Source organism: Entelurus aequoreus, linkage group LG10 (genome assembly GCF_033978785.1).
Source record: "Entelurus aequoreus isolate RoL-2023_Sb linkage group LG10, RoL_Eaeq_v1.1, whole genome shotgun sequence".
Classification (NCBI taxonomy): Eukaryota; Metazoa; Chordata; class Actinopteri; order Syngnathiformes; family Syngnathidae; genus Entelurus; species Entelurus aequoreus.
This window is the reverse complement of record NC_084740.1, coordinates 49,834,554-49,850,055: the sequence shown is the minus strand read 5'-3', so window position 1 is coordinate 49,850,055 and position 15,502 is coordinate 49,834,554. Positions and strand designations below refer to the sequence as shown.

Genomic DNA, 15,502 nt, shown 5'->3' with positions numbered 1-15,502 from the left:
ACAGTAAAGAAGAAGTGAAGAACATCATTAAGATAGAACACAATAAAAAGTGGCAGGATAATTGGAATAAGGAAACAAAAGGTAGAGAGTATTACAAAGTCCAGAGGAGAGTTGGTGTAATGAGAGGAGGCAATAGAAATAGGAAGGAAGAAGACATTATTACTAGAATGAGATTAGGACATACATATCTAAATAGTTCATTGAAATTGATGGGGAAACATGCTACAGTACTGTGTGATTCTTGCCAACAGATAGAAAGTGTAAGACATGTTTTAATACATTGTAGAAAATATAATAGAGAAAGGGAAATACTGGGAAATAAGTTAGCGAAAGAGAATATAAGGTTAGCAGTGGAAGATATATTAGGATTGCACTCAGAACACACAGGTTATAAAGCAATACACCATTTTTTTTAAAACACTGGGTTAAATAAAAGAATTTAGAGTAGGAAGCCACCTCGATCCACACTCCATTACAGTAGGTGGCGGTAATGCTCACCACAAGGTTGCTTGCCAACCGCCATAAAAATCACAAGAAGAAGAAGAGGAAGAAGAAAGAGAGCGCGCGACGGTTGAAAGGAAAACAACAGCGACCAAGTTTGATTTTGTCGTTCTTGTGAAAAGTACCGATGGCCTCCAAGGTGCTTTCAAGTGTCAAGGCGTTTTTTAGCACGCTCAAGTAAGTTCGTGTTTAAATCAATGATTGTTCGTCTACAGTAGAAACGCTTTTAGCTTGAATGTACAGTTACGTGTTCCTAACTGTGTTACTAACACCAACATTGCTAATGCTATCTTTGCTGTTTATAGATCGCTTCAAGAGGATAAAAACAGCGATTCGTGTACTTATGAGGTATTTTTCTCTCTCTGGTTGGTTTTCTTACAAACCCCGTTTCCATATGAGTTGGGAAATTGTGTTAGATGTAAATATAAACGGAATACAATGATTTGCAAATCCTTTTCAACCCATATTCAGTTGAATATGCTACAAAGACAACATATTTGATGTTCAAACTGATACATTTTTTTTTTTTTTTTTGCAAATAATCATTAACTTTAGAATTTGATGCCAGCAACACGTGACAAAGAAGTTGGGAATGGTGGCAATAAATACTGATAAAGTTGAGGAATGCTCATCAAACACTTATCTGGAACATCCCACAGGTGAACAGGCAAATTGGGAACAGGTGGGTGCCATGATTGGGTATAAAAGTAGATTCCATGAAATGCTCAGTCATTCACAAACAAGGATGGGGCGAGGGTCACCACTTTGTCAACATATGCGTGAGCAAATTGTTGAACAGTTTAAGAAAAACCTTTCTCAACCAGCTATTGCAAGGAATTTAGGGATTTCACCATCTACGGTCCGTAATATCATCAGAGGGTTCAGAGAATCTGGAGAAATCACTGCACATAAGCAGCTAAGCCCATGACCTTCGATCCCTCAGGCTGTACTGCATCAACAAGCGTCATCAGTGTGTAAAGGATATCACCACATGGGCTCAGAAACACTTCAGAAACCCACTGTCAGTAACTACAGTTGGTCGCTACATCTGTAAGTGCAAGTTAAAACTCTCCTATGCAAGGCGAAAACCGTTTATCAACAACACCCAGAAACGCCGTCGGCTTCGCTGGGCCTGAGCTCATCTAAGATGGACTGATACAAAGTGGAAAAGTGTTCTGTGGTCTGACCAGTCCACATTTCAAATTGTTTTTGGAAACTGCGGACGTCGTGTCCTCTGGACCAAAGAGGAAAAGAACCATCCGGACTGTTATAGGCGCAAAGTTGAAAAGCCAGCATCTGTGATGGTATCAATCAATCAATCAATCAATGTTTATTTATATAGCCCTAAATCACAAGTGTCTCAAAGGGCTGCACAAGCCACAACGACATCCTCGGTACAGAGCCCACATACGGGCAAGGAAAATCTCACCCCAGTGGGACGTCGGTGAATGACTATGAGAAACCTTGGAGAGGACCGCATATGTGGGTAACCCCCCCCAACCCCCCTCTAGGGGAGACCGAAAGCAATGGATGTCGAGTGGGTCTGACATAATATTGTGAAAGTCCAGTCCACAGTGGATCCAACACATCAGCGAGAGTCCAGCCCATAGTGGGGCCAGCAGGAAACCATCCCGAGCGGAGACGGGTCAGCAGCGCAGAGATGTGCACCAGTGCAGGTGAGCCAGTATAGGCGTAGTATGATCAAACTTTCTTGTTTTTGTCAAAAGTCTTGCAGCCGCATTTTGTACCAACTGTAATCTTTTAATGCTAGACATAGGGAGACCCGAAAATAATACGTTACAGTAATCAAGACGAGACGTAACGAACGCATGAATAATGATCTCAGCGTCGCTAGTGGACAAGATGGAACGAATTTTAGCGATATTACGGAGATGAAAGAAGGCCGTTTTAGTAACACTCTTAATGTGTGACTCAAACGAGAGAGTTGGGTCGAAGATATTACCCAGATTCTTTACCGGGGGTGTATTAGTGCCCAAGACATGGGTAATTTACACATCTGAGAAGGCGCCATTAATGCTGAAAGGTACATTCAGGTTTTGGAGCAACATATGTTGCCATCCAAGCAACATTACCATGGACGCCCCTGCTTATTTCAGCAAGACAATGCCAAGCCACGTGTTACATCAACGTGGCTTCACAGTAAAAGAGTGCGGGTACTAGACTGGCCTGCCTGTAGTTCAGACCTGTCTCCCATTGAAAATGTGTGGCACATTATGAAGCCTAAAATACCACAACGGAGACCCCCGGACTGTTGAACAACTTAAGCTGTACATCAAGCAAGAATGGGAAAGAATTCCACCTGAGAAGCTTAAAAAATGTGTTTCCTCAGTTCCCAAACGTTCACTGAGTGTTGTTAAAAGGAAAGGCCATGTAACACACTGGTGAACATGCCCTTTCCCAACTACTTTGGCACGTGTTGCAGCCATGAAATTCTAAGTTAATTATTATTTGCAAAAAAAAAAAAAAAGTTTATGAGTTTGAACATCATATACTTTGTCTTTGTAGTGCATTCAATTGAATATGGGTTGAAAAGGATTTGCAAATCATTGTATTCCGTTTATATTTACATCTAACACAATTACCCAACTCATATGGAAACGGGGTTTGTAATTAAGATGAATATATATAATTTACAGGACAATATCCAAATATTGAAGAGGAACGGTGACAGTATTGCAGTGCTGGATTTGGAGTGTGGGAACCAAGAAGTATTCATTTGTGAAAAAGCAGTGAGCACCGTTAAATCTGCAGACGAAATAACATTTTGCTTGACTGTAAAGCGAGGATTTTAACGTTTTCATCTGGCTTTCACTTCAGGTCCTCAGACTAAATGACTCTGATGATGATGAGGCAAGGCTTGAGACATCAACATGCACTAATGGCGATGCATTCACTGCCCTCCAGACTGATCTGGCACCACAGCCACTCACCATCAGAAAAGCAAGGTGACTATTGCTTTTCAGCTAAATTGGTCTTACACAATGGACCACTAAATAAAGACGTGACAATGGAACAAAACAAGTTACCATGTCAATACTCTTTTTCTGTCTTTGTAAACACGTTTTCCTTGTAAAGGCAGTTGCTGTCTTGGTACACATTATCCCATAATGCCAACGTTCATGCTGTGGACGATCATGTCCTACTACCGCTGTGGATACGATGTGACATGTCAGATCCAGCCCAGACAACCTGGCTTGGAGCTCAAGGAGTATACATGGGGAACAAAGTGTCTGGTGTCAAATTATACTCTGTCACGTGCAAAGGTGTTTAGTCTTTTAACTTCATTCCTGTTTGTATGATGCTTTACCGATCATGTAAATAAGAACCCTAACTGTGGCTTGTTTTTTAAAGGCGCCGTTGTGAACAAAAAACAGCTCATGACTTTAGACGAGGTGAAACGGGAGCACAAGAAACGGCATCAAACATCAACGGTAAGCAAACGTCTCATTTGTCCTGTCAAACGATTCAAATTTAATCAGATTAATCTCAGGGTTGATGTGGATTCATTGTGATTAATCACAATTACTTTTGAAATGCATTGCCAGAGGCGTTGCAGATGAGTCTATTGCAGGCCTGGGCAAATATTTTGACCCGGGGGGCCAAATTTAGAGAAAAAAATGTGTCTGGGGGCCGGTATACCTAATTTTAGGAACACTAATACAAAACCTCACAATAATGTCTGATTGAATGCTAAAAAGGTTATGACAGACCGCCTTAAAAAACGGAATGGAATTTAATTTTTTTTTACTGAATGAGACACCCAGAATGTACATGAAAATAAAGAATGTGGGATTTACAATATTAACTATGAACGATAAAACACTGAATATTTACAACATATGAACGTCACACCCCCTCTCGATCGACATATTTTACAATTAAGCAAAATGCAACAAACGCAATGAAATATCAACGCGAAGGGTATTAAAAAACCCCCCACATACAATCGGATATATCTGATATATCACTAAGCTTTAGAACTTTGTTGCAAAAATCTCCTTCCACGTCTGTCCTTGACACCTGCATTTTCAGGCTCGCTTTGTAAACACTCTGTGGAAACGCTCCCCACCCACACTGCTTGGTGCCTCGTCTGAGCTGCTGTGACTTAGATTACCATAGTAACTAGTATATCATGCAAAAGCGCAGATTCCAACCATTGAAATACTTTGTATAGTCCAAGACTTATGGTAATTTGAAAACATCACTGCACATCATATCATAATGGCAGCTACAGTTTCCATCTTAAAGATCTAAAAAAATTTGGGAATGTCCGGTGGGCCAGGTTCAAAAGCTTAACCCCCAAGCCTTTATTTGCCCAGGTCTGGTCTATTGCGATCAGAATAATAATGTTGGATTAATTAGCATTAAATCATTCATTTTGTATTTTTCTGTCACTGAATGTAAACACTTGTCATTGACTCTAGATGGCGATTAAAGGAAGTGCCCGTTTCATCTTGTTTGGCTCCAGTGTAGTTGAAAACACTACAATAGAATCAAACAGTAGTGTGACAGTGGATTTCAAGTGGAGCCAAGTGGAGAGTGTCCTCGAGACACCGCCGCTGTCCTCTACAGCCACACTGGTAAGCAGTGCTCAACGGAAAAGTCAACCTTCTTTCACGTACATAATGCAAACTTGCTCTAAAATGTTGCAGAATATCAAAGTTGCCTGTGGAGAGATGAGGAGTCCAATGTTTGAGATGTACAGGGAGCTGCAGTTTCTTCAGGTGTGCCTCCAGCAGCGTAAGAATGAAATGTTTGCAAAACACACCCCAAGGAGGTAAACGTCTGATCTCTGGCAGGTTCTTGCTGATGGTTTGAGAACTGGCGAGACAGAGTGGTTGGATCCTTTGGAAAGGAAGTCAGCTATGGAACTGACCAAGGACTATATTGAAGGTTGTTGTGAGGGGCTGTTGCACTTTTAAAATATTTTTTACAATAATCCTCCTTTTTTAATTTTTGTTAAGATATACAAAACACTGCAAAGTCCCAACAGGAGCATGTTTCAAAACCAGCACAGGTACTGTATACACACAGCACACATTTTAGTTACCTGGTGATTTTTGTGTCTCAATATTGTCATAATAACCGGTGCAGTATCTATCCTTTCTGTATTGTTGCTGTCCAAAGCGTATTTTTCGGACTATTAGTCGCAGTTTTTTTCATAGTTTGGCCGGGGGTGCGACTTATACTCAGGAGCGACTTATGTGTGAAATTATTAACACATTACCGTAAAATATCAAACAACATTATTTAGCTCATTCCCCTAAGAGACTAGACCAGTGGTTCTTAACCTTGTTGGAGGTACAGAACCCCACCAGTTTCATATGCGCATTCACCGAACCCTTCTTTAGTGAAAAAAAATAAAAAAAATACCGTAATTTCCGGACTATAAGCCGCTACTTTTTCCCCTCGTTCTGGTCCCTGCGGCTTATACAACGGTGCGGCTTATTTACGGCCTGTTCTTCTCCGACACCGGCAAAGAGGATTTCGGTGGTTTTAGTACGCAGGAGGAAGACGATGACACAATGATTAAAGACTGACTTTTCATATACCGGTAGGCTGGTTATTTTGATAACGTACAGGCGAGCACTTTGTATTACTTTGCACCGTTGTATTATTTGTACTCTGCACGAATGCTGTTCGCCATGTCAAAGATGTGAAAGTTTGATTGAATGATTGAAAGAGTTATTGTTAATAAATGGGACGCTTTGCGTTCCCAAACAGTCATCTCTGTCCCGACAATCCCCTCCGTGGTAGCAGGAACCCCTATATACTACGGTAATTACACATGAAAACCCTGCGGCTTATAGTCGGGTGCGGCTTATATATGGAGCAATCTGTATTTTCCCCTAAATTTAGCTGGTGCGGCTTATAGTCAGGTGCGGCTTATAGTCCGGAAATTACGGTATATATATATATTTTTTCAAATTCAAGACACTTATATGTTTTTGGTAACACTTTAGTATGGGGAACATATTTGTAAGTAACAAAGACTTAATTTAGAGTTATTTGCTTAGGGTTAGGGTTAGAGGGTTAGGGCCAGGGTTAGAGGGTTAGGGTTATAATAAGGTCATGCCGAATAAGGCATTAATAAGGACTTAATAATGACTAGTTAAGAGCCAATATGTTACTAATTTGCATGTTAATAAGCAACTAATTAATGGTGAATATGTTCCCCATACTAAAGTGTTACCATGTTTTTTTACTGGTGCACAAAATGAAGTGTGCATGAACATCACCTTGTTCAAACAACAAAACCAACATAAACTCACAACAAATTACACACCTGCAAATCAGTGTGACTTCTGCTGTTGCCGTATCCGTAATACGCCGATAGGGAGAAGTTTTTATTTACACGATGAGTCGGGTATGTCTTGACTTCCGCCGAACCCCTGAGCCCGACTCACCGAACCCCTAGGATTCCATCGAACCCAGGTTAAGAACCACTGGACTAGACGTATAAGATTTCATGGGATTTAGCGATCAGGAGTGACAGATTGTTTGGTAAACGTATAGCATGTTCTATATGTTATAGTTATTTGAATGACTCTTACCATAATATGTTACGTTAACATACCAGGCACGTTCTCAGTTGGTTATTTGTGCCTCATATAACGTACACTTATTCAGCCTGTTGTTCACTATTCTTTATTTATTTTAAATTGCCTTTCAAATGTCTATTCTTGGTGTTGGGTTTTATCAAAGAAATTTCCCCCAAAAATGCGACTTATACTCCAGTGCGACCTATATATGTTTTTTTCCTTCTTTATTATGCATTTTCGGCCGGTGCGACTTATACTCCGAAAAATACGGTACATGTTTTATTTTGGGTTTTTTTTAATCTCCAAAAAAGGCATTTTATTTTGTGGGGATAGAAAGAAAAATCAGTGAACTTTTCATTGCACAGCGACATTGTACTTACAGTACAAATGTATGTCATTTTTTGTAGACATAAATGACTAGAGGTGGGAATCTTTGGGCACCTTACGATTCAGGAGCTACGGTTCGATAAAAAATCGATAATTGATGCATCTTAAATTTATGTATATTGATGCAGTTTTACCATTTTTTTTGTTTCACTAAATAAGTGTTTATCACTTGCAACTTTAAAAAAACAGTGCCTTTGTAACAAGAAACAGTTAAATTAATTTGCATCACATTTATTAAATTAATGGAAAGTGTGCAAAAGTGGAATGTAAGTGGCCTAAAATAAACGAGCTCTCAGTAAAGTGGCTCGCTGGAGTCAGCCAAATTTTAGAACTGTGTGCATTACTTTATTTACAATAAATAAATTGATTATTGACGTTTACTAATCTATTTTATAATCGTCCATGTCTTAATTTCGATGCATCTAAAATCGATTATTTCTCCCACTTCTTCAAATGACATGTGAATAGAGACTGTAAAATGCTTTGTCAAGAATTATTTATATATTTTTAAAATATATTTTTATGTAACATTTTGACTAAATAATATCCATATCCATTGTTAAACATGTCACCAATATCCTTTCCAATTTTGCAAAGATTAATTGCCTCTGCTAAAAATTGTGAATAATTTTCACAAGATAAAAAAACAACATTGCAATATTTTTCATTAACATTCCCAACACAACTTACAGCTACAAATATTTACCCAAAAATATGCATATGAATAATTTTGGTCTTAAATGTATGTATTTTTTTTACTGTAATATCTTTGTTCTTATCTGGTTTCTTGCTTTTTTTCTTCGATGCCTATTATTTTTAATCCGCTTTTATCTTTTTGCTATGATGCTCCAGGCAAAGGAAAACTGTTCCAATGTGTTGTTAAAAAGCCTCATCAATTGTGTTTTTGTTTTCAAATGCGACACAGCCAAAGCCTGAAAGCGACACTCGCATTTTCGACTCTTTCCTGGAGCGAGGCGATTTGGATTTTGTAGAGCAGTTGTGGGTCCGCATGAGAAAAAGTATGTCAAGTTCTGCATTAGAGAAGTTAACATTTAGATGGTTGTACGTAAATTTGGCAACATTTCAGGATGTGATTAATAAATGTGAATATTTCAGGTGTGACATCATATCAAGACATCACAGACAGCCTGAAGTTGGTCATCGAGGCTTTGACAAATGGCGACATCAAACCTTGGGTTTGGCCTTTCTCAGTTGGTCTTCACAGAAAAGTGCTTTGACTTTTTGGTTGATGTTCGATTATTTGTATTGTTTGCACCCCCATCAGATTCACAGAGACAGTAACAGCTCCCTCAGCAAGCTCATCCTGCAGTCCTACCACCAGCAGATGGAGCATGTGTCACTCACAGGCCTCATGCCTGTCCAGATGTTACTGGAAATGGGCATGGACAAGATGAGGAAAGATTACATAAACTACCTCATTGGTAAACAACATTCTGATTTATTGTGTTGTGTCTTGGTATGAACATAATAATTTGTTAAGTGGAAGTCATTTTTGATTAATTTAGTCTTAAAGCATTTGCAGCACAATGGGACCAATTATCTGGCACCAATAGAGGCACTTTTGATTCATCCATCCATCCATTTTCTACCGCTTATTTCCTTCGGGGTCGTGGGGGGCGCTGGAGCCTATCTCAGCTACAATCGGGCGGAAGGCGGGGTACACCCTGGACAATATTCAGTGTCCAATAATTTTCTGTTCACGCGAACGTGAATACTTTCCAAAACCAATTTGCGGAGTTCAAACGATCTCCAGCCACAGGAGTGCGTTTTTAAAAAAAAAACAGTGTCCACATAAAAACACATTCACGGATTGTCTTGCGCATCAGAAGTCCGAAAAGCAGCCACAGCTGACTTGGTGCATTTTTAATACCTGTGTTCGTCAATAGTGACATATTAGATGTGCAAAACCCAAAAGCAGTGAAGTTGGCACGTTGTGCAAATGGTAAATAAAAAGAGAATACAATGATTTGCAAATCCTTTTCAACTTATATTCAATTGATTAGACTGCAAAGACAAGATATTTAATGTTCAAACTGAGAAACCACTTTTTTTTTTTGCAAATAATCATTAACTTAGAATTTAATGGCAGCAACACTTTGCAGAAAAGTTGGCACAGGGGCATTTTTACCACTGTGTTACATGGCCTTTCCTTTTAACAACACTCAGTAAACATTTGGGAACTGAGGAGACCAATTTTTGAAGCTTTTCAGGTGGAATTCTTTCCCATTCTTGCTTGATGTACAGCTTAAGTTGTTCAACAGTCTGGGGTCTCCGTTGTGGTATTCTAGGCTTTATATTGCGCCACACATTTTCAATGGGAGACAGGTCTGGTCTACAAGCAGGCCAGTCTTACTACCCGCACTCTTTTACTATGAAGCCACAATGTAGCGACAAACTGTAGTTACTGACAGTGGTTTTCTGAAGTGTCCCTTAGCCCATGTGGTGATATCCTTTACACACCGATGTTGCTTTTTGATGCAGTACCGCCTGAGGGATCGAAGGTACGTAATAGCATCACGTACGTGCAGTGATTTCTCCAGATTCTCTGAACCTTTTGATTATATTACGGACCGTAGATGGTGAAATCCCGAAATTCCTTGCAATAGCTCATTGAGAAATGTTCTTAAACTGTTGGATATTTTGCTCACGCATTTGTTGACAAAGTGGTGACCCTCGCCCCATCCTTGTTTGAGAATGACTGAGCATTTCATGAAATCTACTTTTATACCCAATCATGGCACCCACCTGTTCCCAATTAGCCTGTTCACCTGTGGGATGTTCCAAATAAGTGTTTGATGAGCATTCCTCAACTTTGTCAGTCTTTTTTGCCACTTGTGCCAGCTTTTTTGAAACATGTTGCAGGCATCAAATTCCAAATGAGCTAATATTTGCAAAAAATAAAGTTTTCCAGTTCGAACGTTAAGTATCTTGTCCTTGCAATTGAATATAGGTTGAAAAGGATTTGCAAATCATTGTATTCTGTTTTTATTTACGATTTGCACAACGTGCCAACTCCACTAGTTTTGGGTTTTGTACAATGATGTGTACATTATCTTTGGAAAATCTGGGACATGGAGCCCAAGAAACACAGATTTTTTTTTGGATCACTCGTGTGTGTTATAAGTCGCTGCATGAAATGAAACCAACACACATAGGTAAAGTCATGTTCTGTTGTGAAATAAGGTTTAAAAATGACAATGTTGCATATTCCTATTAACACAAACCTAAAAGATGCGTTTTACTCGTCCACACACACGCTGAAGCCGGAGTTTTTAAAAGTTCACTCTGGATGGACTTTTCATAAGTCTCAGTGTGACAGTTTTGTGCTGTCGTGCGGGTTCCATGGACCACCAAGGAAGGACATGTTGCGAGCAGGTGTAGACTTCTTTATTTTGCAATAAGAGAAGTCTCTGTCGAGTTGCCTTTCAGCTTTGCCGTTTTCTCCTGCTCGCTTCTCCGCTCCCGCTTTTCAGCTGCGTGCGTCGTCGTTTTCCTTGCGCTCTCTTTCGCTCTCGCTCCGCATCCGCTTCTCGTTGGCTCTTTCTCTTCTCTCCGCCTCTCTCCCTGACGTTTACGTCTGCCGCCCTTTTATACAGTGCGAGAGGATAATTACTTTGTGCCCAGCTGCACGATCCACGCACCTTATAATGATTGCGGCGTCGCTCCCGGCGCGCCCCGCCTCGCTGCTCACTCGCCGTCCACGCCTCCTTGCCACCATCTTGGAGCGGGCTCCGGTGTGCCCTGCCTCGCTGTCGGACTGCCGGCCCCGCCTCTCCACACTCAGTTTTTAAGGACAAAAGTATACGTTTGCGTGTGGGCAAGAGGCCAAAACGTACATACAAATGGATATTTGTAAGTATTTTTGTTGCTGTGGACATGCCCTAATGTTGCACAACGTGATTGATGTCCACTACGAAAAGTTGAGCTCCATCCACTGTAACAATTATTTAATCATTAATTTATCCTGTATTTTTTTCTTCAGGTGAAGAATTGACAACTCTGAACAACTTGGTAAGCTGTGACATTTTACCATCAACTCTGCCATAAATGACAAGGTATTCACGATGCCTGTTTTACTTCACAGCATTATTACTTGAGCACAGAGGTGAATCTGCAGGAGCAGGTGATCCGCCTGAGGAAACTGCACCATCTGCTGGAAATAATTGTTACCTGCAGCACCTTCCTGGGTTTGCCCTATGCCAGGCTCTTCCTCTTCACACAGTAAGTCAGATTGATGGCCCATTGCAATAATTTAGAAGCACATGTGTATTTAACCATACTTTTATAGATCGTGTTTACAGCACTACAAAACGTCGCCATATGACGAGGCGCATGAGTTTAACCTGCAAATCAAACCAGCGTTGATCAGCCATTTCTACCAGAAGTAAGGAAGATCATTTATTGTTTCACTCTCTGGTTTAAAGCACACAAATCTGATCTCTTCAACAGTTACAGTCGTGCTCATAAGTTTACATACCCTGGGAGAATTTATGATTTCTTGGCCATTCTTCAGAGAATATGAATGATAACACAAAAACCTTTCTTCCACTCATGCTTAATGGTTGTGTGAAGCTATTTATTGGCAAACAACTGTGTTCACTCTTTTTAAATCAAAATGACTAAAGAAAGTACCCAAATGACCCTGATCAAAAGTTTACATACCCCAGTGACTTTGATCTGATAACATGCACAAAAGTTGACACAAACAGGTTTGAATGGTTAATCAAGGTTCCAATCCTCACCTGTGACCTGTTTGTTTGTAATTAATGTGTGTGTATAAAAGGTCAGTGAGTTTCTGGGCTTCGGACAGACCACTGCATCTTTCATCCAGTGCTGCACACATGTTTCTGGATTCTTGAGTCATGGGGAAGGCAAAATAATTGTCAAAGGATCTGCGGGAAAAGGTAATTGAACTGCATAAAACAGAAAAGGGGTATAAAAAGATATCCAAGTAATTGAGAATGCCAATCAGCAGTGTTCAAACGCTGATTAAGAAGTGGAAAATGAGGGATTCAGGTAGACCAGCAAAGATTTCAGCCACAACTGCCAGGAAAATTGTTGGAGATGCAAAGAAAAATCCACAAACAACTTCAGCTGAAATACAGGACTCTCTGAAAAATTGTGGTGTGGCTGCTTCAAGATGCACAATAAGGAGGCACTTGAAGAAAAATGGGCTGCATGGTCGGCATTCTCAATTACTTGGATATCTTTTTATACCCCTTTTCTGGTTTATGCAGTTCAATTATCTTTTCTCGCAGATCCTTTGACAATTCTTTTGCCTTCCCCATGACTCAGAATCCAGAAACATGTGTGCAGCACTGGATGAAAGATGCAATGGTCTGTCAGAAGCCCAGAAACTCACTGACCTTTTATACACACACATTAATTACAAACAAACAGGTCACAGGTGAGGATTGGAACCTTGATTAGCCATTCAAACCTGTTTGTGTCAACTTTTGTGCATGTTATCAGATCAAAGTCACTGGGGTATGAACAATTTTGATCTGGGTCATTTGGGTACTTTCTTTTGTCATTTTGATTTAAAAAGAGTAAACCGTTGTTTGCCAATAAATAACTTCACACAACCATTAAGCATGAGTGGAAGAAAGGTTTTTGTGTTATCATTCATATTCTCTGAAGAATGGTCAAGAAATCATAAATTCTCCCAGGGTATGTAAACTTATGAGCACGACTGTATGTGTTTTGTTTCAATGAACTTAAGAAAAACCTGCTAAACTAACTTACGTTTGAAGGCAAATGAATTGATTTTGAGCAAAAAAACACCACAAAACATCCTCCCGAAACATGCTTCAGTCTATTTTCTGAGGAGAAACTAAATATTTCTTACTTAAAAATACAATTTACTGTTGTAATACAATAGAAAAAGCTCTACCCAGCATTCTGCCTGTCCAATACTGCTCAGCTGGTAACATGTGAGATTAGTACATAACAGCCAGATGGTACTGAGTATGCTGTGTGTGGAGTTTGCATGCGCTCCTCGTACTTGTGTTTGTTTCCATTTTCACTCACTGGCCATTTTTGACCAGTTCAGGGTGTAGTCTGCCTCTGCCACTGTTACCTAGGATAGGCTCCAGCTCACTTGAGACCCTGACTCTTTAGCATCACTGGGAATAATTCCCAATATATTAGTAACTTTACTTTTTAATAGAGTATATTGACTTTTGTGTGTACATGTTTTCACCATGCATAAGTAAAATGGACCTGGCTTGACTTACAGACAGAATCCAGGTGTGTGGGGACTGGACTTGTCAAGTGGGCAAGGTCTTCGCGAAGTCAAGACGTCGTTACAGATCAGCGACAGACCACTGGTGAATCATGTAATCCTTGAAACAGGTTTGTCCTTTCCATGCTTATATCAAATATCTGAATAGAATGTACAAACCCCGTTTCCATATGAGTTGGGAAATTGTGTTAGATGTAAATATAAACGGAATACAATGATTTGCAAATCCTTTTCAACCCATATTCAGTTGAATATGCTACAAAGACAACATATTTGATGTTCAAACTGATAAACATTTTTTTTGTGCAAATAATCATTAACTTTAGAATTTGATGCCAGCAACACGTGACAAAGAAGTTGGGAAAGGTGGCAATAAATACTGATAAAGTTGAGGAATGCTCATCAAACACTTATTTGGAACATCCCACAGGTGAACACGCAAATTGGGAACAGGTGGGTGCCATGATTGGGTATAAAAGTAGATTCCATGAAATGCTCAGTCATTCACAAACAAGGATGGGGCGAGGGTCACCACTTTGTCAACAAATGCGTGAGCAAATTGTTGAACAGTTTAAGAAAAACCTTTCTCAACCAGCTATTGCAAGGAATTTAGGGATTTCACCATCTACGGTCCATAATATCATCAAAGGGTTCAGAGAATCTGGAAAAATCACTGCACGTAAGCAGCTAAGCCCGTGACCTTCGATCCCTCAGGCTGTACTGCATCAACAAGCAACATCAGTGTGTAAAGGATATAACCACATGGGCTCAGGAACACTTCAGAAACCCACTGTCAGTAACTACAGTTGGTCGCTACATCTGTAAGGGCAAGTTAAAAGTCTCCTATGCAAGGCGAAAACCGTTTATCAACAACACCCAGAAACAGCTACTGTACATATACATTCACTGTACAAGCACACATATACACATACTGTACATATACAAGTACATATGCACACATACACTCATGCACATAATCAAGTTTCATCAAACATATATTAACGTTGTTGCCCTAGGGTAAACTGGGTATAACACATGGCACACTGACAAAGCTTAACCTATTGTTACTATAACAATCTACAAGGTTAATGTAGGTTGCTTCTCTTTCTTCCCCTCCATTTTTCTGCATTCTTTCGTATCACAAGTTATCATTACGTATATGTATTGTTGCATTTGAACAATTGTATTGTTGATAATAAAGGTAAAGTATTGGTATTGTTTATTTTCAATAGCACTATTTCTATTGGTATTCATATTGCTCCATTTTTAGTGTAATAATGCTCATTGTCATTTCTGTATTATTTTTTTATTTTCGCTAACTGCTTATTTACTATTACTTTTACCATCATATTTGTACATGTCGTATTTGCTGATGTTGCTCTGTTGTTGTTGTTGTTGTTGTGTTTGCTGTTGTTGTTTTCGTCTCTCTGTCTATTCCCCCTCTTGTCCCCACAATTCCCCCCTCTGTCTTCCTTTTTCTCTCTTTCTATCCCCTCCTGCTCCGGCCCGGCTGCACCAAATGATAATATAAATACATTTAATAAAGTCAAAATACAAGTAAGGCAACAAGAGAAGTATCCTACTTTTCTCTTTTGTAAAGTAAATCTGAACAGCCGATATGGGCATCTACATCTGCTATATGATTTGCCCGAGAAGCTGGGCAGGACATTAAAAAAAAAAAAAAAAAAAGAAACAGCTGGGCTTGAGCTCATCTAAGATGGACTGATACAAAGTGGAAAAGTGTTCTGTGGTCTGAGGAGTCCACATTTCAAATTGTTTTTGGAAA

General features: G+C 39.7%; 1 protein-coding gene across 1 annotated transcript in view; it reads left to right on the top strand.

Moving 5' to 3' along the window:
* Positions 1-519: 519 nt before the first annotated feature.
* The window catches only part of zwilch (zwilch kinetochore protein), a 16,434-nt gene continuing 1,451 nt past the window's right edge, over positions 520-15,502 (top strand). The window contains exons 1-17 of the mRNA XM_062061100.1: positions 520-678; positions 807-849; positions 3,159-3,251; positions 3,340-3,467; positions 3,598-3,785; positions 3,874-3,953; positions 4,947-5,102; positions 5,175-5,246; positions 5,322-5,415; positions 5,487-5,539; positions 8,377-8,470; positions 8,568-8,647; positions 8,737-8,893; positions 11,455-11,483; positions 11,557-11,693; positions 11,761-11,856; positions 13,711-13,826. Of these exons, the coding sequence (XP_061917084.1) occupies positions 629-678; positions 807-849; positions 3,159-3,251; positions 3,340-3,467; positions 3,598-3,785; positions 3,874-3,953; positions 4,947-5,102; positions 5,175-5,246; positions 5,322-5,415; positions 5,487-5,539; positions 8,377-8,470; positions 8,568-8,647; positions 8,737-8,893; positions 11,455-11,483; positions 11,557-11,693; positions 11,761-11,856; positions 13,711-13,826 (1,666 nt within the window). The 5' untranslated portion in view covers positions 520-628. The remainder of the gene's footprint in view (positions 679-806; positions 850-3,158; positions 3,252-3,339; positions 3,468-3,597; positions 3,786-3,873; positions 3,954-4,946; positions 5,103-5,174; positions 5,247-5,321; positions 5,416-5,486; positions 5,540-8,376; positions 8,471-8,567; positions 8,648-8,736; positions 8,894-11,454; positions 11,484-11,556; positions 11,694-11,760; positions 11,857-13,710; positions 13,827-15,502) is intronic.